The sequence below is a fragment of the Lampris incognitus genome, chromosome 11, assembly GCF_029633865.1.
Source record: "Lampris incognitus isolate fLamInc1 chromosome 11, fLamInc1.hap2, whole genome shotgun sequence".
Classification (NCBI taxonomy): domain Eukaryota; kingdom Metazoa; phylum Chordata; class Actinopteri; order Lampriformes; family Lampridae; genus Lampris; species Lampris incognitus.
In genome coordinates, this window is record NC_079221.1 from 23,817,897 (window position 1) to 23,845,658 (window position 27,762).

The 27,762-nt window shown below is 43.1% G+C and overlaps 1 protein-coding gene across 1 annotated transcript in view; it reads right to left on the reverse strand.

Moving 5' to 3' along the window:
• Positions 1–27,762, reverse strand: part of gli2a (GLI family zinc finger 2a) — a 110,531-nt gene that overhangs the window by 19,851 nt on the left and 62,918 nt on the right. Inside the window, exons 4-7 of the mRNA XM_056289167.1 lie at positions 24,191–24,396; positions 18,540–18,743; positions 3,659–3,860; positions 1,811–2,009 (exon numbers count right to left, since the gene is read on the reverse strand). Coding sequence (XP_056145142.1) covers positions 1,811–2,009; positions 3,659–3,860; positions 18,540–18,743; positions 24,191–24,396 — 811 coding nt within the window. The remainder of the gene's footprint in view (positions 1–1,810; positions 2,010–3,658; positions 3,861–18,539; positions 18,744–24,190; positions 24,397–27,762) is intronic.

Genomic DNA, 27,762 nt, shown 5'->3' on the forward strand with positions numbered 1-27,762 from the left:
CGACCCGCCGCTGAGACTAAACAGTTTAGACTGCTTTATGATCGCCAAAGCCGCAAGGGAATATGAAAGGAGAAGAGTTATTATCCTGGGTTTGTGGGAAACAGGGGAGGGGAGGTATGGGGGGGGGGCTTTGGTTTGTTGAAGAATCTTTAACTCAGCTGAAAGAGAAGAAAGACAGATAACAGACAACAAGACAGACAGACAGACAGAGAAGGATGGACAGACAGAAAAGACAAGACCTACAGCTATAAAGACAGAGACACAGAGACAGAAAAAAGGACCCACAAACATCAAGAGACAGACTAACAACTAACTGACAAGAAGATAGGGCCTTCATAACTTCTAATGGAAGCCAAAAGAAAGATGTAAAATGTGAAGCAGCTTTGCATTGAATGTATGTGTGTATGTAGTACATTATGGAACGTGTGTGTGTGGGTGTGTGTGTTTGTAGTACAATGTGAGGTGTGTGTGTGTGTGTGTGTGTGGGAGGGGGGGGTTGAATGGTTGGGGGTCGATTATTGGAAGTGGGGGGGTTCTCCAAATCCCACCCAGTCACCACAGGCCAGTCCAGCGCTTCAGGGGGCCCACATGCTTTCACTAACACTAGCTATATCCATTTGGCTAGAGGCCGACCAGGACATGTGGTTCTGATCACTGTCGCAACAAAACTGTATGTGTGTGTGTGTGTGTGTGTGTGTGTGTGTGTGTGTGTGTGTGTGTGTGTGTGTGTGTGTGTGTGTGTGTGTGTGTGTGTGTGTGAGTGCGTGTGCGCACCGCATGTGGCCAAGTACATTTGCTAGTGTGTGCGTAGCCGACTGTACTTGAAATGTGTACTGTAAGAGTGTGATAATGCATATGTGTTACACAATGGCAAAACAGAACCCAGGATGGCTGATAGTAGTGTTAGAGGGAGTGATTTGGTGAGAGGGAAGTTTATATTAGGACCCAGGATTAAGTATACAGCAGAATGATAAAGACAGACCAGAAAGATGGTGGGAGCCGAAACATATGGAGTCATCAACATTTTTCTGACCTGGGAGAGAAATAAGCAATAGGTGAACGTCTGTGCCAAGAAAAACTGACTATTAATTCATTCAGGACAACTTGCAAATGTTCATCTTCAGTAATGATTGGTTTCTCACTGTGCACCTTTTGACTTTTGTGTGGGTATATGTTTACTGTGGGTGAGATGAGACAGCAACACTGAGAATGTTCGCGAAAGACTGAGAGAAGAACGGAAAATATAGAGGGAACTATGTGGTTGCAGAGGCTACTTGATGCTACCTCAAAGGGCTTAGCTAAGAGTCATCCCCTCCACACACACACACACGATAGATACCTAGAAGATATAAACCTTCATTTCGGCTTGCGGTACACGTGTCAAAAGTCAAGTTTCCTTCCAAATGTTATGAGAAGTAAAGAAAATATATAAAACCCAAACACTACGCGTTTCTATTAGCTGGCTTTTAGCGAATAAACATTCTTCCTGTGCACAGGAAATGAAGAAAAAAAAATCAAGAACCAAATAAAGTTAAGGGTCTAAAAATTACTTAAATTTGAAGAAATTTGAAAATTCACAAAATGCATTCAAAACAATTGTAAAAATATTTTTTCCCAATGGCCTAATATTTTTTAGATTATATAGATGGAATAGGTAGTTTCCTTTTCTTTTTTTTTTCATTGTCATTCAGGTTCTCTTATTCCCAAACTGAAAGCTTGCATAAAATTCACTTGAGGAAAACATTGAAATACTCCTAGGTATATCCAGTACATTGGTGTACTAACTTGCCACAGGTGCTCATATTCCTACCTGGTTTGCTTCAGAGGTGGAGCTGGTGTGGGAGGTGGGCAGAGTGGAACCTGCGAGGGGGTGCTGACGGGCGGAGAAGGAGGAGGCTGCTGGCTGGATGAGGGGAGGCGTGTGGCCAAAGGCACTAAGACCTCTCTGCTGGGACAACAGCTGCTGATAGGCCACCGGGTTGATAGGATGGGGGAAACTGAATGAGGGACTGGGGCAGAAAAGAGGGACAAGGTTTAAAAAAAATATCCAAGACACTTAAAGGCACACATGATAAGGGCTTGTTTTATTGAATAATATACAGGGAAAACTGTTTTCTTGATTAGTTGTCTTAGAGTAGCTTTCTTAAGGTATTTCAACTATGTTAGATGTCGAGAATCCTGTATATCATAGAGAAAAATGTTCAAAGTTATTCAAAATTGCACCAAAAATTACGGTTCTTAAAAACGTTTTATTTTGCTAGTATTCCTGCTTTCTCAGATAATGATAAAAAGGCATAGTTCTTGTTAGGAGGTGCTTTTTTGTCATCTTTCACATAACCACTTTGGATACTGAGGAGGTATTGTGTAAAATTTAAGTGGCCCAAGGTTTACCATTGTCTTGGCACACTGCAAATTTTACACACTGTGCGTATTTGCAAGCAATGTGTGACTGTGCGCACCTTTGCTCGTGTGTGTGTGAGTGACCACCTGTACATGTCCAATCCTTCACATACTATTCCATTTTTTTTGGGGGGGGGGGCAGTATTTCCTTGGTTAGATAAGATAATTGAGACAGACAGGAAATATAGCATTTAGTGACGCACGGATCAGGTTTTTTTTTTTAATACCCACATCCAGCCGACCCATTATGAGAGCCAATCTGGACCGCCTGATCCGCTATAACATGCGTTAATTAACTACCAGAACCTGACCCGACCTGCAAACCTCCAAATGTAGCTTAGGCTACAGCAAAGTGAGCAATGTTGCACTATTTCATTATTGGGCTGTTTGCTCAGCATAATACAGTGATTGCAAGGCGTAGCCTATTGTATCTCAGCCTAATAGTATCTGGGTCTTGGCTACTAGATAAACAGATGAATCGTTCCACATTCTGTTCTTTATGGTTGAATAGTAGCAAAACAAATAACCCTTCATTAAAAACCCTTCTCTCTCTCTCTCTCTCTCTCTCTCTCTCTCTCTCTCTCTCTCTCTCTCTCTCTCTCTCTCTCTCTCTCTCTCTCTCTCTCTCTCTCTCTCTCTCTCTCTCTCTCTCTCTCTCTCTCTCTCTCTCTCTCTCTCTCTCTCTCTCTCTCTCTCTCTCTCTCTCTCTCTCTCTCTCTCTCTCTCTCTCTCTCTCTCTCTCTCTCTCACACACACACACCAAAAAAGAGTTTTGGAGGTGTAAACAAAAGCTATGGATTCCACTTAGGGAAAAACTCATAAGAAGCCCCAACACTAAAACACATCCACTGACCACAATCGCAAATTGATGATAAAGCTGCTTGCATGTGTGCATTTGAGAGAGTGACAGAAAGAGGGAAAGTGAAGGTGCACTAGTGATGCACAGCCTAGCCTATTGGGTGCAATGTTTCTGTAAATTATTCATAACTTACTCAGAATGCTGCTTTGTCACTTTTTGACCTACCCGCTCAAACCCGTGATATTTTCTAGTAAGCTTACCCGACTCGCGCATCACTTAGGGCTACAATGGAGAGGAAGCCATGCTGTATAGATTCTGAGCTGCTTTCAAACCCAGCACATTGTGTACAGGCCTGAGCAACATAGAATGTACATAGAAGGCCAGGACCCCCCCCCGCCCCCCGCCCCAAAAAAACACACACATATATATGTATATAAAACTCCATATAACTCCACATGCCTGATTCCTCCAACAGAGAGATGGCCGTAGGAGCTGCTAGCGGCCGAGCTGGAGCGGGAGTTGTTGATGTAGGCCACCAGGGAATTGGGCGAAGTGCGGATCATCGTCTGAAGGTCGATGCTGGCATCTGACAGCGGGGAGATGGACAGGGCCCTCTTCCTGCTCAGCCGGGGGGTCAGCCGAGGGCTAGAGAAACGCGACACTGTGGGCACAAGAGAAAGTAAGAACATGAGAGTAAATTTTGGCAACACTTCTCTTTTAAGCCCATTTTAAAGTGAGCTGAAGCTTTACTTGTTGCACTAATTTGATGTCTGTCTGGGTTAAGGCCAGACAGACATAATTTAATACTGTAAACATTCAACAACTAGTTTCCTTTTAATGGATCTTATGTCAATGAATTTTATGAATATTGTTAGCCGCATCCAACTAAATATAAAACTTTTGATATTTTATGTCTTTAGTCTTAAAGAATGACTAACTTCCAGTGATTCCCAAAATGTGGGCCGCGGCCCCCTGGTGGGCCGTGAAGGTGCTGTAGGTGGGCTGTGAGAGGTCATTAAAAAAAAAGTTTTTAATTTTCAATTGTAATTAAGTTTGAAATGACCATACAATATTTATGATTTAATATTTGCAGCTAAACATAGAATTGTTCACATAGAATTTTTCTGTTTATGAAATAAAACTGACAATGATGATATTTATAGGCAATACCGCATGATGTATGCTCAAGCAAACACGCTCTCACGCAAGTTTGGCATGTATTCAGTTAGTGTGAAGATGTCTGTGTTCAGAGCATATTGTACACCACTTTATACTGCACACCTGTGGTCAAACTACAAAAAAGCAAGCTTACAGAAGCTTCAAGTAGCTTATAATGATGCTATGAGAATACTACTAAGAAGGCCTAGATGGTATAGTGCAAGAGAAATGTTTGTGGTGGCAGGAGTCAATACCTTTCAGGCTCTTCTAAGAAATCTCATGTATAAATTAATTTGCCGGCTCAATGACTCTGACAATGCAATCATCAAGGGTTTAACTAATATAAGATTCAGTGCCGCACACTACCAATCCTGGCAATGGGACCACTGGTATAGCTGCCTTCATATAAGACACTGATTTTTTTTTTCCATTTATGTTATCTTATTGTGTTTACTCTGTGTATTGTCTAAGGTTTGTCTTTTACCTATTTGTCTTTGTCTGTTATGGACCCTGAGTCTGCAGTAACGTTTTGAATTGAAAAAATTGAAAAATATATATAGGGGAATACTTCATCCTGATCTCGTGTGTTGATCATAGTTGGGATTAAAGGGTTAGGTGGGTCGTGGAAGATTTTCCGATTTCAAATTGGGCCGTGGCATTCTTAAGTTTGGGAATGGCTGCCCTAGACCATTTTATGACTTTGCTGACATCTACAGCTTTAAAAACCATCTAAAGATTAAAAATATGCCAGTCTGGTCTTTGTACCCTGGGATGTAAGCATAGCTGCAGCTGTGTTTATACCTCTGTGAGTCCTGCTCTGAGTTCAGTTTAATTTAGGTGTGCCAAAGAACCAGCACTGACAGTACTATTGACAATTGTAAATGCTGATAGGTGTGCTGGTACACCTAAATGAATCCATCATTAATTTGATTAGCTTCAGCTGTGTGTATTCTGCTATGCTTACATCACAGAGTACCAAAACCAGCCTGGCACATTTTTAATCTTTACATGTTTTTCTTTCAACCTGTAAGTGTCAGCAAACTCACTAAAATGGTCAAAAGTTTAGTTATTCTTTAAAACATGCAAGTACTATTGTCGGGCTCCAAAACCTAATTTGTCCGGGAGAGGAGAGACCTGATGTGTAAGTTCCCCATTTTCCACTAAACCTCAGCATGTTACGGATGGAAAACAACAGAACTGTATGAGAGGAAATGCTCCCTATTCAACCACAGGCATTTTCGTGGAGGTCACGGCCGTGCTGTGCCACAGTCTATCTCCAGCATCTCCCTCACACACACACACAAGGCTTGCCTCTTTAAGATTCCCGTCCTCTTATGCATAATGAATCGCTCCCAATCATTGTCAGTAATTACCGTGATAGCAATCTCTCTCAGACCGTTGTATTTCAGTAAGTTAAATGGAGGTAATTTAAACAAATTGATCTCAGAATACCATTAAAAAGAACAAGGCCGGCTTACAAAGGTAGGAGTCATGACCCTCTCGCTAGGCCTTGTTTTAGCCTCTTTTTTAGATGGTGTGAAGAAGTTTGAGAACACAAGACAGACTATATTCCTGAGAACTTGGAAATTATTTTCTGGACTACCTTAAGTGTTAAAGCTATTCCATCGTTCATTATATTAATTTCATAGGAAATATTGCAGTGTTGTACAGTCTACAATGCAAACAAAAAAGCATACAAAGAGTGAATTTTTACTTGTCGTCTTGTCTACATTTTTTTGGAGAGAGAGAGAGAGAGAGAGAGAGAGAGAGAGAGAGAGAGAGAGAGAGAGAGAGAGAGAGAGAGAGAGAGAGAGAGAGAGAGAGAGAGAGAGAGATGAGGAAGGTAAACTAACCAGCTGCTCTAGGCCAACAGGTGCTGGGCCTTCTAGCCTGGCTGGCATTTGTGTTCATGGGAGTGTATTTGTGTTTGTGCGTGTGCACGTTTTTCTGTGTGTGTGTGTGTGTGTGTTTGTGTGTAATAAGGGTCTTACAAGGGACATCATCAGAGGCGCTGGGGACAGGAAATTCATTATGTCCCCATCACGCCTCGCCTGTACACATGCAGTGTGACCAGGCACATGCGCACACATGTGCACACACGCACACATGCACACACTGACTGCTTTTCAGCCTCACCAATGTCAACCTGTAGCCGATCCCTGATCCTTTATTGGCTTACTCGTGATCCTTCTAGCCAAATGAATCCAGGCACCACCATAATCACTACTCCAGACCTCCAACCGTAAATCCAGGTCTTACTTTCAAAACTATTATGCTTGGAGGTGGCGAGTCGTAAAACAAAAGGCATGTGTGTTTAGTTAAAGGGCCCAAGGGAACTTCAGACGACAGTCGGGGCCTGCTTGGGAAAAAAAAAAGCCGTCTGGATGTGATGAGAGAGATGCGAACGAAAGAGTTGGCAAAAACAACAAACGGTCCCCAGGAATGCGCCTCTGTGGGGCTAATAAATAAATGTGTCATGTATCGTTAGGCGTGTCAAGAGAAGGGGTTTAAGGGCTTGTGGGCGGGCAGGCAAGCAGAGAGGTAGATGTCTGAATGGCAGAGCATCTTCTGTTGTGAACTGGAAACCCGCTTCCTAAGAAACACCTACAGCAGCATCATGCCGTTCTCTGCTCACTCTAATAGCCCTTTATAGTGATGGCTATACTCTGTTATTTTTTTAGCACTGAGCTCCTTCTTGATGGCTGGATTGTCACAGGATTATTTATAAGGTTCACTGAGCTGTGTTACTCCTTATTTTTGAAGGTTTATAAAGTTGATTAAGGCAGAGGCGATAATTCTACTGTTGGACAGAGTGACCATTTCTGTTACTATGTATATGGGATGCCTGGTAGTTAGTGAGATCATGCCCCCAACTGGACAGCACCCCTGAGTTCAAATCCTATAACCATACCTGTCAAAGTGTCCTTCAGCAAGACACTTCGCTTGACTTACTACCTGGAGCACTGCACTAGCATAGTTTATTTATTGCAAATAAAAAATACAGGATGGAATAGCACAATGATAACAAGACAATAATACAAGACATAATTGCACGACACAATGAAACTAACACTTATGAAACATCATAGTACACAAATAACACTGGAGCAACAATCAAATGGGACATAGGGGTGAATCTTACTAGATGCTCCACCCCCATAGTGCTTCACAATCAAATATTCGACTTAATGACTTGGTTGTAAATGGTAAAAGAAGGGGTTGAGAGATATGGTAAATGTGGAGGAAGTAGGTATAGGCAATCCACTTGACTGAGGGCATTTTCTGTCATCATTCACTCATTTCTGTGTATGTGACAACCAGGGCACCACTGGTAATTTTGCAGTAGGGTGGGGCTTATTCATCTACTGTGCCCACAGGCTTAAAGGGGGGGGTGTCATATTAATATGCCACTTTCTAAAGCAGGAAACAGGCCTCGCCTGGCGTCCTGGCGCCTGTGCTCCTCCCCCAACCTCCAACCCCACCCCTGGGCACTTAAAAAAAAAATAGCGGGCTCATACTTCTGTCTCCAGAAAAACATCCACCTCCGATCTAAACATATCAACCCAAAGCTTCATGGCTCCGGGTGCATGGCTCGACATTGTTACAACCATATTCTGTCATCAATGCCATGGACTTGCTGTGCTTGCCTAGTTTAACTTGGATCTCATAGCACCAGAGGATGTCATGGCTCTACTTCAGATCTACCTGGAGAAACATTCAAATGCCCACACACACAAGAACATAAACATACAACTCACACCACCATGACAAAGTGTTTCATAATTTGGCTGCTGTAACTTTCCGTCACACACAAACATGCAAAAAAAAAACCCCATGTCAACATACACATTGACAAACATTCATAGACCAGCTGAACCGCCTGGTAGTGGAGTGTTTAATAGTATGCGGGCTCTAATTGAAAGGGTATGCAAGTTCCGGCGGGTAGCGACAAAACAGATGTTACACCAGTGTGTGGCAATATGTGTATGAGCTACGTGTGTGTGTGTGTGTATCTGTGTTTAGTGTGGCCGTCTGTGTGTTGTGCATGTATGTATGTGTGTGTGTGTGTGTGTGTGTGTGTGTGTGTGTGTGTGAGTGTGTCTTTGTGTGTCTCTTTTACCATGGGGTGATCTGCAGGACTGCAGGCTGTGCTGTTTGTAATTGAGGGATCCGGACTGATATATAGGCTTATAATTACAGGCACTCCTGTGCACATTCAATATAGAAATATGTGGCAGAGTGGGATGAAGAGTGAGCAGATTCATGTGCATGTGTTTGTGTGTGTGTGAGTGAGTGTGTGCATTTGTGAGTGTAGGGAGTGATAGTGAATATTTAAGCATCTGCATTTGCTGTTTAACTCAAACACCTTTGTGGAAAATCAAAATACTGGAATTGGAGAGCATTGCTAATACCCAGACCCCAGCTAGACCCTACTACCATCTTGGGTCCAAGTATATGCAGGGCCCCTATGAAGGCCCCTGAAATAATAAATACCAGTACAGATGGTGGTGAAGTACCACGTAATAGTTTGCAGCCTTTTTTAATATGATTGATTCAGAAAAAGTGGCCCTGGGAATCCTCTGTGCCACAAATTAGCATCTTATTAGAGCATAGTTGGATTAAGGGGGCTGTGTAATATTTCCATCTTCCTGAAGCATAAAATGACTCATAAATATCAGCAGGGGTTTCTGAATGGCACTGGATGAAATGAAGTACAGCAGTCACAGCTCACCCACTCCCCAAGAATTCTATATTCAAAAGCACAGAAGCTGGGCTGGCTGAGTCTTTGTTGTTTGAGGGCCTGTGATGACCTGGCCCCAAAGGCTTGGCTCCCACTCACAGCCCTCAGTGAGTAAAGAAGCACTGGAGCAAACTAATATCTAATGAACGCATTCAACAATAGCAGATGTGAGCAAATGCACTGGCTATCTGCCATCTTTGAATTTGCTTGTCTTGTCTATTCCAATTTGCAAATGCTTTTCACATAGCTGAACAGTAATACTACTACTAATAATGATAAACTTTATTTGTATAGCACTTTTCAAAACACAGTTAAAAAGTGCTTTACACACCAAAATAACAGTAAGCAATCATGATAGAAACAACAAAAACATAAACATAAGACCTGATAAAACAAAGTGTATAATAAAAACAAGATAAAGGTGATAAAAGAGGGATAGAAACTAGACAAACAACAGATTTACTATAAAAAAAACCCAAAAGCTTTCCTGTAAGAGTAAGGTTTGAGGAGTGGGACTGACTTCGCTAACCTAAGCACAGGTAGGAAGTTCCACAACTGTGGTGCTCAAACGGAAATCGCCTGGTTTCCTTTTGTAATGAGGCGGGCTTTGGGGACAGTTGGGAGGGTCCTACCTGAGTAAATCTATAGTAGGTAGGAGCAAGGCCACGTAGGGCTTCAAAAGTAATTAGTAACATTTTAAAATCAATTCTATACCTAACAGGTAACCAGTGAAGTGTTGCAAGGATGGGAGTGATATGGTATTGTCTCTTAGAATTCTTTAAAAGTCTGGCAGCCAAGTTTTGATCGAGCTGGAGATGGGAGATGGCCTTTTTGGCTGAGCCCCGAATACAGGGAATTACAGTAATCCAGTCGTGACGAGATGAATGCATGGACAACTTTTTCAAGGCCCGCTTGAGATATATATTTTAACTTTTGCAATGTTCCCAAGTTGAAGAAAACTTGACCATACTACCTAGGTGATTTGCATGTCAAAACAAAGCTCAGAGTCAAAGATCACACCCAAACTGCAGGCAGAATACTAAACGTTGGAGGACAGGTTCCCAAGATTCTTTTTCGAGTCACAGGTACAGTTTGGGGGACCAAATAAAAGGACCTCAGATTTGGACTCATCAATTGCTGGATGTCACAGAACTTCCTTCAGCTCAATATCATAGAGACAAGTCATAACATGAGAAAATTTGTTGATGTCACTACCATAACATGTTTATGTCACCCGCATAACTGTAGAAATTAATATTATGCTTATGGATTATCTGACCCAAAGGAAGCATATAAATCGAAAATAATATAGGACCAAGAAGTGACCACTGGGGAACACCACATGAGAGAGGGGCTGGGGATGAGGAGAATTCTCCCATTACAACAGATAAAGATCTGTCAGAGAGGTAGGAGCATAACCAGGCAAGAGCAGTGTCCTTAATACCATCACAGTTTTTCAGGTGATTTATAAGGACCTCACGGTCAACCGTATGAAATGTGGAACTCAAATCGAGCAGAATTAGAATTGAACAAGCCCCAGAGTCAGTGGCGAAGAGTAAATCATTGGTAATCTTAATAAGAGCTGTTTCTGTGCTGAGCGCAGAATCCTGATTGATATTGCTCAAAAATATTACTGTTATTCATGTGTGAGATTAATTGAAAGGCAGCAGACTTTTCTAAAATTTTTAGATAAAAAAGGCAAGTTTGAAATTGGTCTGAAATTATTTAAAACAAGAGGGTCATGTGAAGGTTTCTTCGGGAGTGGTTGAAATGGATGGGAATGAGCTAGTAGACAATGAGCAGTTGATAATAGAGAGAAATTGTTGGCCAACAGTGTGAAATATCTCTTTCAGACATCTAGTGGGGATAGTGTCCAATTGACAGGTGGAGGAATTAAAGTAGGAATTTAATTCCTCTAATTCTAGCACTGAAATTTGCTTAAAGTGAGACTTAATGGCAGAAGGTTCTGTACAGATGAGGAGATTTCTGGTCACAGATGTGATTATGGAGCCTGATGTCATCTATTTTATTTAAGAAATGGCAGAGAAACTGCTCACATATCTCAGTGGATGCTTCCATATGCTGGCGAGGAGGAGGGTTAACCACTGAGTTGATTGCCTGAAATAAAACCCTGGGGTTTTGGCAACTGCTAGCAATCAAATTGGAAAAATAAGAATACCTTGTTTCCTAAACTGGATGCTGATAGGCCAATATTTAGCTTTTAAGGATATCGAGAGCTACCTTGAGTTTGTCTTTCTTCCATTTTCCCTCAGCTCTCATACGTTTCCTCTTTAAATGCCTTGTATGGTCATTAAGCCAGAGGAAGGCGTTTTGTTTTGCTCATTTCATCTTGAAAGGGGTGATGTAATCAAGGATAGTCTGACACTTTCTATTAAAATTAACTAATAAATCATTGACAGAGAGACCCTGCTGATTAAAGGTATTGCCAGCAGAAGCAGCTAAGAATTTTGCGCAAAAACTGCTAGCTGGAATTGGAATTAAAAGACTGAGTGGATACAGGTAGATGGCCTATGAGCAGGAAATAGGAGCAAGGTATGGAAAATCACAGCCTTGTGATCAGAGACATTAAAATCTAGCAATTCAAGAGAAACACCATAATAATGGATTACATTTGTATAGCGCTTTATCTAGACACCCAAAGCACTTCACAGAGAGGGGGGGGGGACTCAACTCAACCACTACCACTGTCACTGCGTAGCACCCACCTGGTGGATGCATGGTAGCCATTTTGCGCCAGAACCCTCACCAGTGAGGGAGAGGGAGGAAATCATTGAGCGAATTACACAGGGGGATGATTAGGTGACCAGATGGGAGACAGCCAGGTGGGGAATTTTGCCAGGATACTGGAGGACCCCCTACTCTTTGCGATAAGTACCATGGGATCTTTAATGACCACAGTGGGACAGGACCTTGGTTTCAACATCTTATCCAAAGGACGTTATCTTCTACAACAGTGTTTCTCAACCCAGTCCTCAAAAACCCTCTATCCTGCAGATTTTCTTTGCAACCCTGAATAGGTACCTGTTTGTAGTTATTCAACCAATCAGCAATGAATGTCAGAGTTTGCACACCTTGCATAATTAAGTGCTATGATATGATTGGTTGAGTAAGTACAAGCAGGGCTACCTATGCAGGGTTACGATGAAAATCTACAGGATAGGGGGTCCTTGAGGACTGGTTTGAAAAACACTGTTCTACAACACCATCGCTGCACTGGGATTTTTTTTTCTAAATTAGGACCAGAGGGAAGACTGCCCCCTACTGGCCCACCAACACCACTTCCAGCAGCACCTCAGTTTTCACAGGAGGTCTCCCATCCAAACACTAGCCAAGCCCACACCTGCTTAACTTCTGTCATTTGTCAGAACCAGCATACATGTTGGTATGGCTGCTGGCTAAGAAGACATAAGACAGCACAAGGTCAAGGATATGTCACTTATTATGAGTTGGATTTTCAGCAGATGTTCAAGATTAAAAGACTCAGTGAGGTTAATAAAATCAGCAGTGAAATAAGATATGGAGGGGCAACAAACGTGCATTTTAAAATCACCAAGGATAAGAACTCTATCATATTTGGCCATAATAAATGAAAAAAATGCAAAATTTCTTGAATAAAACCAGTGTTAGCCTTAGGCAGCCTACAGATTAAAACACACAGTGCCGGATGATGGGCAATTAAAAGAAAACCCAGACACTCAAAAGAAGAAAAATATTAAGAGAGTATCCAGGGCTTAACCAGGACTCAGTGATTAATAAGAAATCAATATTTTTAGTCATAATAAAGTCTTGGCATATAACATACTTGCTTGTAAGGGACCTCCCATTAAGTACAGTAGAAGTCTTTAATAGAATTTCACTTGATACCTTTTGGTTTTTGGATTTACTTCTGAATTTTACTTTAGCGTTTGTGTACACAGGGCAACTACAGTTAGTAGATATCCAATATGCAGTTCAGTCGGCCCTGGATGGTGGATAAGTTCTGGTTTGTTTCTATCAACTTTTGGGAGTGAAGCAGGAAGGGGGTGGGGTTGGTGGTTGGGAGGGACTGCTCATGCCAAGGCCAGTCTCAGTGCACCACGGTGTGTGCCAATGGAGTAGGCTCCTAGGTCTTTACATCCCTGGCTTGTCTAGCACCCCCCCCCGCCCCCGCCCCAGGCAGACGGCTTGGGGAGAGTGTTTATTTTCCCTTTCCAAATATCAGTAATATCAACACTGTGAATTTTATTAGCAAGTGGGCTTGTGCTGTATCCTCTATGAGCCCCTGGTGTCCAGTGTCCCTACAGAAGCTGCCGTTGTGTTTCCTAGCGTGTTTATGCACACACTTCTACCCGTGTGTTCACATAGCAACATACAGTTAAGTGTTTGTGTGGGCCTTCTCCATCCTAGCTCCCTGCACCCACCTCAGTGCTTTCACTTACATATCTATCCTTGCCTCCCTTTGTTGGCTCCATTAGCACTGGGAGCATCTTTAAATGATACATTTTGGACAGTTTCAGCCTTTATTATGATCACAGAAGAAAGTACAAGGTGGAGAGACAGCAGCCAGATTGGAACACATGATTAGGCCTGAGCCTTCAGGTGCTCTCATCTTTTTCTGTTCATCCACGCTTTGTGTACCTACATCTGAATGAGTCTTGATATGAAACTTAATGAAGCCACTTCTTCAGTTTTTCTGCAGAAAAAAATGCATTTCCACATCTTGCATCTAATTGGAAATCCGGCTATGAAACCGGCCTGTAACACCACAATGAAGGCAATTGCAGGGCTACCTTGTGAACAGGACGACTGATCTTCCATCAGAGAACCTGTGGTCCAGCCCAAATACCAGAAAGCACCATTGAAGTGTCTTAATGAAGACATTGAATACCTACATTCTCTTGCTCCCGCTGTTCTTGAGCGCACTCTGACCTCTGACCACCACCCTCCTTCTAGAGTGGGACAAGAAGAAATAATTTTCTTAAAAAACTAAAGACCTCAGCCAGCGGGTAATTTCCCCTTGTCCACCTCCCCCTTTTCTGCCACAAACAGCTTGGACTTGGTGATGTTTGTCTCTCGGAAACCACTTAACCAGTGAGGACTACCAATTCATGTTCTCAGCAAGCAGTGTACAAAAAACACAACATGAACATGTTGTGTAATGCATACACAAAAGTCAATAATTTTTTAACTTTAGTAACAGCAACTACAGTTAAGAGTGGTTAAGCGTAGGGTCAAAAACAGGTAGTGAGGCTGCCGTACACAGTGTGTGTATCTTGGTCTAATCACGTGGTTTCTGAGAGTGTCCATGGAGGCTCTCCCTCAGTCTTGGAGTCGGAACAAGTAACATCATTCATGCCTCAAGTGTCTGGTGACGACATAAATACATGACTTACCATTTCACTCAGAATCTGGAAAATCAACGCTTTCTACCAAAATGACACAATTTGCACCAAATATGCATTTTAGTCAAATTATGTAAATTTTTTTATCAAGCTTGAAGTTGCAACATTGCCTTATAATGATTCTTACTCTATTTTTGCTGGGTATTTCAGTAACGCATACACATTATCACCTGATTTTTACTTGTGCTGCAAAATGGAAACCAGGTAGGGAGCATCACCCACTTCCAGCCTTTTGTTGCCTCACATTGCCTGGCCCCAGAGGAAGGTGTTGAGTCTGTGCAGGGATATGGCTCTTTGTTGTTATAGCAAAGTCTGCTCCTTTCAGTCTCCATGTCAGGTTCGTCACACATGGGCGGTGATTAACGTGTGGAGAGCACACCATTGGCACCGACACACACTTAGGGCAGCAGTGAAGCACTTCAGTCAGGCCTAACACAACTGATGGTAAGAGCGTGTTTGTTTAGCTGGCCTGTCCCATCACAGAAATGGTCATAAGGCAGTTATGCCTTATGGAGATCACGGCAGAGCAGGCTCCCAGCATTACAACAGGCGCAATTTAACAGCCCATTTAACACAGAGCAAATGACAGGAGCACAGAACTACACAGTCCTCAGAAGTCTGCAGTTGTAGAACCACGGGCAGCGCTATTGTGGTATTTCCATTTTTTCCCCCCCATTGGTGCTTTGTTAGAATTTGTTAGACAGGAAGAAGACAGACAGGAAAGTAAGGGTAAGATATTCAAATTAGGTCATGTAAAAGGATTTCTTACTTATGTTCCGAAATGACATTCCTTGGTTTAAGTGGTTAGCTTGATGTGTTCTCAACAGTAAATACTATAAACCGTATTTACCTGGAGCCATATAAGACTTGTTGACCTGTCAGAAAAATTTACTGTATTCTTTAGCTCTGATGCACGTCTTCATAACTTTCCACCAGTGTAGTTCTCACTTTTACAGCAGAATCCAGTGTTTCGCAATTCAACCTTCAGCCTCGCATTTACGCTATCTGCTAATAGTCAGAGGGAACACTTGTTTGTGTGTGTGTGAGAGAGAGAAAGAGAGAGAGAAAGTGGGGGGTGGGATGGGTGGGCTTTGGGTTCACTGAGGCCTCAGAGCTCTTGCGGTGGGTCTGTGGAATTTATTAGTGCATAAATTGATTTTTAATATGGATTTTATCTGCCATGCCTTCCAAAACTAACGGCAGGGGTCGAAGCCCATATTTGCCACCTCCACCAATAACCCCCCCCCCGCTCACACACACACACACACACACACACACACACACACACACACACACACACACACACACACACACACACACACTCCCCTTTGGAGGTAAATAAGGCCCTTTATTCAAGCTGGTGCTGTCTGCCTGGGCTATTAGCCAGCTGCCTGGGTCAATACCAGCCCTGTGTCTGCAGCCGCAGTGGAAGAGCCTCCAGACCGGCGGAGCAACCCATGCCTGACCACATCACTCCTGCCTGGGTAGAACACTAAATAAATGATGCTGGGAAGGTGGGCCTGGACGTGGTGGCAGGGGGCTGTGGGTGTTTCAGCAAACACCCTCCCCAAACAAGTGTGGGCAAGCAAATGCAGCGGCGGTCACTAGTGTGGCGGGAGGTGGAGGGGAAACTAAGGGGGGGGGGGATGGTAGTGGCAGTCTACAGTTTCTGTAAACCACCCCTCTCCACCCCCACACACCACTCAGCCCCTCCCTCTATGTTTGACTTGTGATTGAGGTGATTTGAAAGATTAACTGCTGAGGTATCACATTTGTTTTTCTTTCTTTTTTTTCTAACTGTGCGTGAGTGTGCCCGCAGTGGTGTCATGTAGGGCTGCAGAAGAGTGTGACCAGGGAGGCCCTAAAGTCAGTTAGGTGGCTGCGTTTTGTTTGTTTTTTTCTGGATGGGTGGTTGGATGGGATGAAGGAGAGAGAAAGAGAGAGAGAGAGAGAGAGAGAGGGGATACTGGGGGCAGGTGTCTGTGCCAAAGAAGAGTGTTTGATTATCAGGCATCAAAAAGGCTGATTTTCACGGGTGGTTTTTCACCCAGCGTGCTCTCTGTTCCCCATTCATAAGGGCTGAAGCATGCTGAAGGGTTCTTGGATGTGCTTTTTTGCCCAAGTGAAATGTTTGGTCCACTGCCTGACCATCATTTTGATCGAACGCTTGGGTCCTCATCAGCATGAAAGAACAGACTGCCTTCTGTGCATGTCTACAGGTATGACTGTGTGTCTGTGCATGTGGGTGTGCATGTCAGTGTCTGTGTGCACACATATATGTGAATGTGTGTGTGTGTGTGTGTTTCACATTGCTTCCTTGTTTCAATCAGGTTTTTGGTGTGTCTCTTAACTCCTGCAATTAAGTCAACAATGCATGGAGACCATAGGGTTTAATCCATGCTTCATCACACTGACAGAAAAACGGAAGAGATGGAGGCCCTGGTACAACAGTGTCTCTGTGAGGCTCTCTCTCTCTGTCTGCTGCCCTTTTAAAGTTAGCCTGGATGTGTTGTATCAAATGCAACCCGTTTTAATAGCAAAACACACCTGAAACACCATGAGAATGAAAGAGACATGCGTGCTGAGAGAATAGACCACTTTACAAGCTCCCAGCCCCGGGGCTTTTAGTGTTTATGTGCCCCTCAACCAACTAGGCCCTCTTACTACAACTTGCGCTCTTTTACAAGTCTAAAATAGCTCCTCTAGCTTTGATGTGGGCAACTTTTCTACACAGGATAGCAGAAGAAAAACATTACTATACCTGGTGCTGAGCACAAAGGTTCTAAGTGCTGTTAAGCTTGACTGCCACATTTGCACTGGTGCACCGACATGTACAGTATGTGCTATGGCTGGCAAACATGTCACTTTTCTTCTCTAGAATGTACCAATGGCTAATCACTTAGCTAACCATCACAAAAATACTTTTTGCTATTTGATTTTGTAATACTCTACTTTAAGCGAAAACCATGATGAGCACCTGGTACACACAGCAATAACAGCCCTGCAAAAGCCTTCAGTAAACCTCGAAGGGGTACCAGGAGATCAGGAAAGTAGGAGACCAGGATGTAGGAAGAAAGACAAGTGGACAGTGTTAGGACAGGGAGCCAGAGATTGGGTGTGACACATGAACAGTGGTGCTTTTTCAAAGCTGTGATCCAACATTTGAACTCTGCACTAAGGGAAACTAATGTCACAGCAGTTGTAAGCTTCTTCTGCAATAACACTTTCCACTCCTTGTCTGCTTGGTTTGCATCATCAGTCAGACATGTTCTCCAACAGCTTTTGCAAATTACAGTTATTCCTTCTACTTAGCTACTTGATTTAACTGGTGGGCAGGGTTAACTGTATCAATACAATGTAGATAGTGTCCCAACAAATTGTGCAAGCCACACAACTGTATACAACTGATTTGCTTACACTGCGGATGTTCTCCTGCACTGGACCTTAAATTTGTAAATCTGTAAACTGTAACTAACTGTTTACCCGCAATTCTCTCAATAGCCAACAAGTTTGAATTAAAGACTGCACTAACATGAAGAAAATGCTCAACTTTAACTCTTCAATGCATTCTTTTTTTCTTTTTTTTCATCTCAATCTTTCCTGCTGTAATGACACAGTTGCAGTTTAGTCCTAAACTCACAGAAGCCCAAGAGGGAGTCAGCATAAGGATGACACAGGAGAAAAAACTCTGATGGAAATTTATCCTAAAATGGTGCGTGTGTGTGGGGTGTGTGTGCAGGGGGTACACATGGCTCTAAATCAAATCAAATCAAATCAAATCAATTTTATTTGTATAGCCCAATATCACAAATTACAAATTTGCCTCAGTGGGCTTAACAGCAACACAACATCCTGTCCTTAGACCCTCTCATCGGATAAGGAAAAACTCCCTAAAAAACCCCTTTAACAGGGAGAAAAAATAGGAAGAAAGGCAGGAATGATTGTACCACTCGACTGTCTGTTGAGTGGTACAATCGACTGTAGGTGTAGCTATGTAAAACCGTAGATACATGAAGAGAGTTTAGTTCTGAGTCCTCACCGTCCACGGGGCTGATGTAGTCTGGTAGGTGCACTGCTGCTGCTGCCGCTGCGGCTGCCGCCGCTCCACTCTGCATAAGCAGGTCGCCGTAGGGGCTTCGCTGGCTGGCACTGGCCATCAAGTGGTAGTACTCAGTGGGGTTGGCCCCCGATGGAGGAGGGTGCAGGCTGAACAGGGCGCGCTCCTTCAGGTGTTCATGGGTCACTGCAGCAGATAGAGGTAACAAGAGAAAGAGTAGGGTCAGTGTAAATGACATCTATATTCCAGTTTTTAATCCTCTCCCACTTTTCAAGAAGGATTTGTTTTTATTTGCCTTGCGGGAGAATAGGCTTTCAATAAAGTAATCAAATAAATAAAATATTTTGGAGAAAATAATCTTTTTTTTTTGAAGAAAAAAATAATGAACTTTGCGATAAAATACAACTTTTTTGTTTTACATGTCTTCATGTCCCTATCGCTGTATTTCTGATACATTCAGTAGGCTGTGCAAAATAACACTTGGACAATTATATGAAGTTACAAAAAATGATTGCTTAAATGAGATCTACTGCGCATACATCTCGCAAGGCAGCCTGGTGTGTGCGCTGATGGAGTAACAAATACAACAGAAGAAGACAGGTTGCACCGGAGGACTCAACGAGAAAACAAGCACATCGCTTCACAGGTTTCAGATCTGTGCTGTAATGGATGCCTCCCGGGCAGGACGCTTTTGAAAAAAGATGCCTTGAGGTCTTTGAGGTTTACTCTGCTTGTGAATATCCCAAGGGAGAGAAGGAAGGGGAGGAAAGGGAAGAAAGAGAGTGAGAGAGAGGGTTCGGCAAAGAGGGAATATCAGATGTCTGCTTATCTCCTAGTTTCCTGCTTTAATTAACCCAAACAGGCTGAATCTACATGCATTCACACAAATATATGTATGTGTGTGCATGTATTCAGACACACACACATGCACACAAACTCAGAAACTACAAGGGCCAACCCACAGGGCCAAGGAAGACCCGAGTGCTTGTTGGGCAAGGGTAATGTCGACCCAGAATGCGTTAACACCTGCAACCAGTAAAGCCATATTGTAAAAGTGACAGGGGTCAAAGGACCGAGACACGCATTTCTTTTACCGTCATTATATTTCACTATATACTCCCCCCCCTCCCTCTCTCTCTCTCTCTCTCTCTCTCTCACACACACTTTCTGTCTCTCTCTCTCTCTCACACTCACACACACACACGCACGCACACACACACACACAGCATATATATTATGCATTAGCGTATATATTATATATATAGCACATATATTCGCACACACAAGCACAGGCACACACAAACATAAACCCAAAGCTGAATCCATCAGAACCTATTAGACCATGGCTGTGGAAACATTGAGCAGGCAGCGTGTTTGTTATATAGTAGCAGCAGTCCAGGCAGACCCCTTTAGTTTCTCCATGGCTGCCGGATCGCATTACCACCTCTGGAGAAGCACATTGTGTGTGCGTCTATCTTTGTGTGTGCGTGACATTGAAGAACGTGCAGCAGCTACACTTCCCACTGGTCCCAGTAGGACCACACTGAGGATTCAGCCAAGCAAAGGATGTTTTCTAAACTAAATTCCCAGTTTATATGGCATGTGGAGTAATAAGAGATGGTGAATGGTATTCTCATAAGTTGGCAGATCATAAGTGTGGAGCCAGTCTTACCTATAGAAAAATTAAAACCCTCTTTGATCGGCTCGTTTTTGTACCCTTGCTTACCTATTCCTCTTGCTTCATTCAGAGCAAACAAATATTATTAGGACACAGGTTTGCTTTTTTTAAACATTTTTTTGAACTTTTTTCACTTTTCTTCAGCGCTTGGTGCTGCTTGTAATATTTATTAATGTTTATTGATTAAGTTTAAAATAATACATCAAGAGTCGGCAAACCTTGACAGGTGTGCCCACGGTGGCACGCGAGGCCATTAACATGGGAACAGAGCAATTCAATAAAAATATTTTTAAATATACTTTTTGATAAAAAACATTTTATTATAAAATACATATGGCACGGTGGGGCAGTGGTTAGCGCGGTCGCCTCACAGCAAGAAGGTCCTGGGTTCGAGCCCTGGGGTAGTCCAACCTTGGTGGGTCATTCCAGGTCATCCTCTGTGTGGAGTTTGCATGTTCTCCCCATGTCTGCGTGGGTTTCCTCCGGGGGCTCTGGTTTCCTCCCGCAGTCCAAGGACATGTAAGTCAGGTGAACTGGCCGTACTAAGTTGTCCCTAGGAATGTGTGTGTGTGTGTGTGTGTGTGTGTGTGTGTGTGTGTGTGTGTGTGTGTGTGTGTGTGTGTGTGTGTGTGTGTGTGTCGGCCCTGTGATAGCCTGGTGGCCTGTCCAGGGTGTCTCCACACCTGCCACCCAGTGACTGCTGGAATAGGCTCCAGCGACCCTGAGAGCAGGATAAGCGGTTAAGATAAGCTAAACAAACAATTTGATTTAAAATAATACCTGGATAATTAGTCTCAAAATACACCATTGTTTTTGGTTGATGGTAGATCCAACGGGGTGTAGGCATGAAAAGTAGACATGATTAGCTGTTGGTTAGGGTTATGGTTAGGGTTTAAACGCTTTTTGAATTTCCATTGTTGGCAAGCGTTAACGTTAGCTATCGTTACAGTACGATCGGCCAATGTTAAGGTCAGTTGTAAGCTAGCTAGCTAAATGTTTCAGTGCGCATCGTTGGTTTCAAGTCAGTGCGCTTCGAGATTCCGTGCTGTCTATTGGCCAACGCAACAGCCAATCACGGCTACTTCCGTGCCTACACCCCGTTAGATCTGGCATCAACCATTGTTTTTGACAGCAAGAGAGCGCAGACAAGTGACGTCGCATGTCATTCTCTGATCTGCCCACGAGCCCAGCGTTACTGAAAATGTCGCATGGCTAGCTAGCTTTTTTTTTTACTTTATGACGAGAAAAGCTGACGATGGCAGAAGCAATATTGTCTCATATTCGCCTCTTTCAGCCGTCTTGGACAAACGAATTCGGATTTATTTCACGAAAAGACTGAGCTGTGAACACTCTGCTGCGAAAATGTTGTGTGTCGAACTTTTAAGTGTAAAATGTAATTTTGAAACAAGGCACGAGAAAAACGTCAAAGATGAGGCCGATGAGCTGAAATCAAATCAAGAGTGAGCGCAGTGTCCCAGTACGGGAAGCGAAGCAGCATGTTTACAGTCCCATGTGCCGCCAAAAACCAAGCCACAGAGGGCAGCTTTAAAGTCGCACAGTGCATTGCCTAACACGGGAAGTCATTCTCCGACGGAGTATACTGTAACGTGCATGTATAAGAGGACACGTTGGTCCTTGACTAACGGGTCGGACCCTTTAGTCGACTGGTTAACGTTGTCGCTTGCGGAGCGGGAGACACAGGTTCGCGTCCCGGCCATCGCGACGGTCTCCCAGACTGCCCCCCGAATTCGCTACAATACAAAGCAGGCTCTCCTCAGCAGTTCGGACGTCATATTTGATGGGTCACCAAACAGATACGATGATCAATAGGATCGAAGAACTGTAGAAAGGCGCATTACAACATGGCTGAAAATGCGTCGGTATTCAGCGTAGCTCTTGACGAGCGTGTGGATGTAAACAGTGTTCCACATCTAGCAGTGGTTACGATACTGTGACAAACAAGGGTTGCACTAAATCGGTAAGATGGAATTATTATTGTTTGTTTTTTTGCCCTAGTAATTTTCATACAGTTGCACAAATGTGTGTGTGGAGGGGGGGGGCACAGATCTTTTGGAATCTAGATGGGGAGACAAGCAGCGACAATAAATAAATAAATGCTTATTATAAAAATTAACAGACACTCGGGTCTGTATTTTTTATTTAAGTGGCACGGGACATCCAAAAGGTTGCCGACCCCTGAAATAGATCATTAAGTATCATCCCCCCCCTGTTTCTCAGGGGTTGCCACAACGGATTTTACAGTTTCCATTGGTACCCTGTGAGGGCACAGCACCATTTACGGCCGGTGTTAACCCGGCACTTGACCGATCCGGTATGGAGCTGATCTGGTATGGTCTTGTCAATCCGCATCCTGATTTGGCAAACTTTTACGTCGGATGCCCTTCTTCACACAACCACTAACCCCATGGACGGGGGCACAGGTAAAGCACTGGATGCCATCTTAATTTTCCTATATTTAATTTCTCCTAGTTTTGACTTCTCTCGGCTCCCATAGAATCGGAAACAGATTTTACAGATGTATTTTAAGTCCATGATACTACATCACAGCATTTATTGACTGTCAAATGTAACCTATTACAACATCAATTATGACAGAATAACTTGATTTTTTTTATAGAGTATAACCAGGCAGCAAAGACTACAGTTATTTATATTGGGTACCTCATGCAGTTGGGATTTAACAAATAACCCCCTAAACAAACCTGACACCCAGGTGGTAAGTACTATGTGAAAATTACACACTGGGCTCTATGGCTCATCCAACTTTATTTATGTCCTGCAGATCTTAGTGCCCTCTATTCCATGCCATGCCTCCCTACCACTTTCATTGACAGCATCTCTTCTGCATTACTTGTCCTGAAAGGCGGGTAGCCATTACCCGCCGACAGAGTGCGCTCAGTGATTTATCAGTGCCGGGTTTAGACCTGCAGCTCCACTCCTCTTCAACCTGTTGTTTCGACAGAGGCATCGAGGGCAGAGCTGTCATGTCTTGTGCACCCAGTAATTCAGGGGCCCTCTGTCTGTGTGTTTGCCAATGCTAATTTCCATGGTTTCCCTCTACCCAAACATTCGTCTAAATGTACTGGAAAGTGGCCTGCTTGTGATCACTTAACAGTAAAAGGAGAGGCTCTTGGAAATGCTCTGAGCACATAGAGTATGTGACCCATGTCTGTAAATGCGCCCACATGCATGCAGGGATGAACACACCCTCATATACTTGATGAAAGCTAAGCTTGAGTTTTTTACGTCGTGGTATGTATAAGGTGTAAGACTAATTATCACAGTTGGTTAAATAATCAACTATGTAAACATACTCTACAGGGTGTCGTGTGTGTGTGTGTGTGTGTGTGTGTGTGTGTGTGTGTGTGTGTGTGTGTGTTTGTATCCATACTTGCAGTGAGATCTGGCCAGCTAGACAGAGTCAGTTTATGGTGAACAGGATACATAAATTCTCAAACCACCCAACCCTCATCTCACCTCCTTAATGCTAACCAGTTGGGGCAGCTGCAGAATTACAGCCGTTAGGAATACTTTCCACATCCCTCGCAGCTTATTCTTAGCTTTTGTGTACATAGCATACATCATCAGAGAGACTAAGAGATTGTTTCCACATTGGAAATGTATGATTTTGATTTGTGATTGTGGAAGTAAGTGGCAGGAGAGTGTTTACATGTGAACATATGTGCCCATGGGTGAATGAGGTGTTAAAAACTTAAAGTATCCAGATGTATGCAAATGTGAATGACAGTATGTTGATAGGATTATGTCCATATACATGTGTTAGTCCTATTTACACCCAACAAGATGAGAGCTGTCATTTTCTTTCCACTATAAGCAAGCAAGGAAGTGTGTTTATGTGTATGTGTGCATGCGTGTGTGCATGTATGTGTGTGAGAAGGAGACAAAGAGTGTAAATGAGAGACTGGTGCCTCACCTTCAGCAGGGCTGAGCCCACGAGCCGCTGAGATCATGGAGAGGGTGGGACTGCTGTGCACAGAGCGAAGGTAGTGTTCCATGTGGGGGCTGACGTATGGGTGGGGGGGGCTAAACGGTGACTCGCCTGCCCCTGCCGCTGCGTGGGGTGACAAGCGGATCAGGGAGATATCAGAGATGACCGGGCTGCCTGTCAGCCCTGGAGGTCTGGGGAGAGGAAGAGAGGGACGGAGAAATAGGTAGAAAAAAAAGGTGAGATGCAGCGAGAGAATGAGAGAAAATGAGAGAAGGAGAGATAGTGGCGTGAAAATAGAGAAGGTGTGAGAGAGGGAGGGAGAGAGACGGCGAGACAATAAGAGCAAGGTAAGAGAGGTGAAGTAAGAGAAAAAGCCGAGTAAGAGAGAAAGACAGAGCCATGGGAGAGACATTGAGGGATGACAAGGAGAACGAAAGAGAGACAGAAGCGAAGACATAGGGAGAGAGAGAAACATGATTTATTAATTTAATTGTACTGAACAGGATTCCTATCTAGACTGTATTTGTTAGGTTCATAGACAAGCCATGACTACCATTTTCATTCAACAAAAGTATCTGCAGTCTCGGTCCACATCCCCCTCCCCCTTAACCTCCCCATTTCCAGTGCCAATACATAATAATCCTCTTCTCTCAGGTTTCTCCTATAAAGCCCTGAAGCTACAAGCAAGTTGAGACCAAGGATTCCCACTGCAAGCCTATGAGAGAGCTTACACTCTATTTGGGTGGGCAAAGCCAATGTGTCTTTCATATTAGATATTACATGGTCTGTGATAAGAGAGCGCGTCCGGATGTTTTAAAATCTGAAGTGGCTCCCTACAGCCACTGTCAAGTATAGGGAGCCCTGTTTGAAGTTCTGCGATAGCCCGCCGGTCACATATGGCTGTACAGTAAATTTGTCATCTGTTGGCAGGTAATTGGCAGCTCTGCTTTGCAGGAACAGAGACGAATAGGTGTTGTTAGTCTCAATGGCTCCTGAGGGCAGAAGTCTAGATGAAAACGTCTGCTGGCCCCTGGCATTGGCACAAGCAATTGAAGGGGCACTACTACTTATGTCTAGCTAGTGTCTACAACTCGAGTAAGTAGCCTGTAGTTTCCTTAGTGTGTGGTAAAGGACACCTGGTAGAGAAATCTACATTTCCTGGCAGGCTCTTGAGTGGGAGAGGAGCTGACTGCAGCATTGCTCTGACAAGGCCTTGTAACAGTTTGTATGCATTGCCAAGTTTCAGTATTGTTAAACCTTCCAACGCAACTTTGTGTTGTATTGTATTGAAAAATAATGTATTTTATTGTACCTTGACCTAACATACTGTGCTGTGTTGGGTTTTGCAAACCATCTAAAATAGACATTCCAGTTGGTTTTGACAAGTTTGTTGAGTCCACAACAAATTACTGCTTTTTATCTATACAGTTACAAATACAGCAATTTCAGGCAGATTTTATTACTTCCGAAATAAAGGCAATTCATACATTTTCAGGAGACAGTCATTGTGAATTCTTGTTAAGGGGACTTTTAATTTGATACTGGTACTGCTGGTCAGGAACTTCCTGTGCATATTATTTTACAGCTTTTAAGGACGGTTACCCGCAGTGCTGTTTGTCACCTTACTTGCAAGTAAACTCTATTTAACAAAAGTAAATGAAAGAAGCATGCAGAGAAAGTACTATTTTACGATTTATTTATTTATTAAGAATTGGATGGTTCATGAATTGTACAGGAATAAACTATATGAGCGCAACATTTTGATGGCTGGCTGACCAGTTTGTAACAGTAATAACAGCGGATGTTGAAATTTTTTCAACAACTGATGGATTTGCCGGAAGCCCAATATAAGTTCAAAGGGACCCTGGTTTCACTGTGACTCCAAGGATAGTTTTGTTGCTAGCCCACCAGTGTCAACTCTTCTTATTAAGTAAGGGCAAGTTTGTCATTACCAACACAGAATATTGCAAATATTTGTTGAAGGGAAAATGTCTCTATTCACAAAATAAGATGAAAATATATAGCTCAAAATGTAAAATGAGGTTATTCAACGAGAGTTGTCTGTGGAAGATGAGATGGCCCTCAGACCACAGTGCATTCTCATGGTAGAGGACAGAGAAATGGACCCATCTGCTCTCACGTCCTCCTTTAAAGTTTATTAGCCTCTTTTCAACTCTTCCTTTCACCCCCCATGTCTGTGACTCTATTCAGAGGAAATGACCAGAGTAATGACTCACCATCCTGCTGTCCGTAGAGTATGGGAGGGCCTTACACAATGCGTCTGAGTAATGGATGACTAAAACGTAAGGTATGGAATGTTTCTGTCAAACCCCCGGGTTAGGGGTCACCTCCCTGTCGGTGCAAGCACTTTGGGGAGAACATTTTCTTTGAAAGTGTTTATAGAAATATTAAGAGCACAAGGGACAAGATGGCCTGAGAGTCTAACAAAACATTATATATATATATATATATATATATATATATATATATATATATATATATATATATATATATGTAATTGTATTTATGCATTATTTAAGTTACACAGCACGTGTTTTTCATCTGCAAATGTAACAATCAAATGATAAATATTCGTAAAATTAGAATATCCTTTTTCCTTCTGATATATTACAAAGATATCTTGCAAGTTTTCCGAAGGTTATCCTTTCTAAAAGTTGTCTTTTTTCCTTTTCATACAACTGTAACCAAAGGGGGAAAGAGAGAATTTCTACCATTGGCTGTCATAAAATATCAGTAAAATCAAAATTACATCCTGCTTCTTGTGGTCTTAACCTCTCAACCCCTGTATCAGAAGAGGAAATCTTATTCATCTTATGTTTAGCCATAATAATTGGTGATTTTCTTCCATAAATGTGGAGATGGGACCTGCATATCCTGAGTTTCAACATATATGTCACTCTGATGCTTTTAATAGACAGTGTTGCCATCATCTTTGCTGGTGTGTCTCTGAAATTTCCCAGCTGCCTCGAGACTGAGCAAAAACTTTTTTCATTTTCAGCAGTTCGGCTTGAGATTTAGTTTGGCAGTAGCAATCTAACTGTAAATAAACGTCTCTTTCAGTCTCATTCTGTAAGTGAAGCTGAAATGTTAAAATTATCATACTATTACTTTAATAAGGCACTAAACCATCTGAATCTACAAACAGCGGAGTCTCTGCAAGGTGGCCCTTAGACCTAGCAAGCCCCCCCTCACTCTCATTCACATACACTGTCTCTGTGTGGATGCCAGCATGCACCCAACCCTGCCCTGCCGGGTTTGGGCCAAGCCAACCAACTTAGAGAGCTGAGGCCCTCACTCGACTTCCAGTAAGCGCCTGCAGACTACCGGCCTTGTCTAAGAGCCAACTTTCTGCCATCAGGCCCGCTCCTCTCGTACAAACAACCATAAAGAGCCCTCTGTTCTGGGCAGGGGGGGAGAAGTGAGAAGAAACAGGCGCTTCATACACAGAATTGCGCTTCCTTCGGTTCCCGTCCAAACAGCGTACAGCCAGACCAGCTCACATCTTCAAATTGGTGCTTGGCTTCTTCAGCGATAGG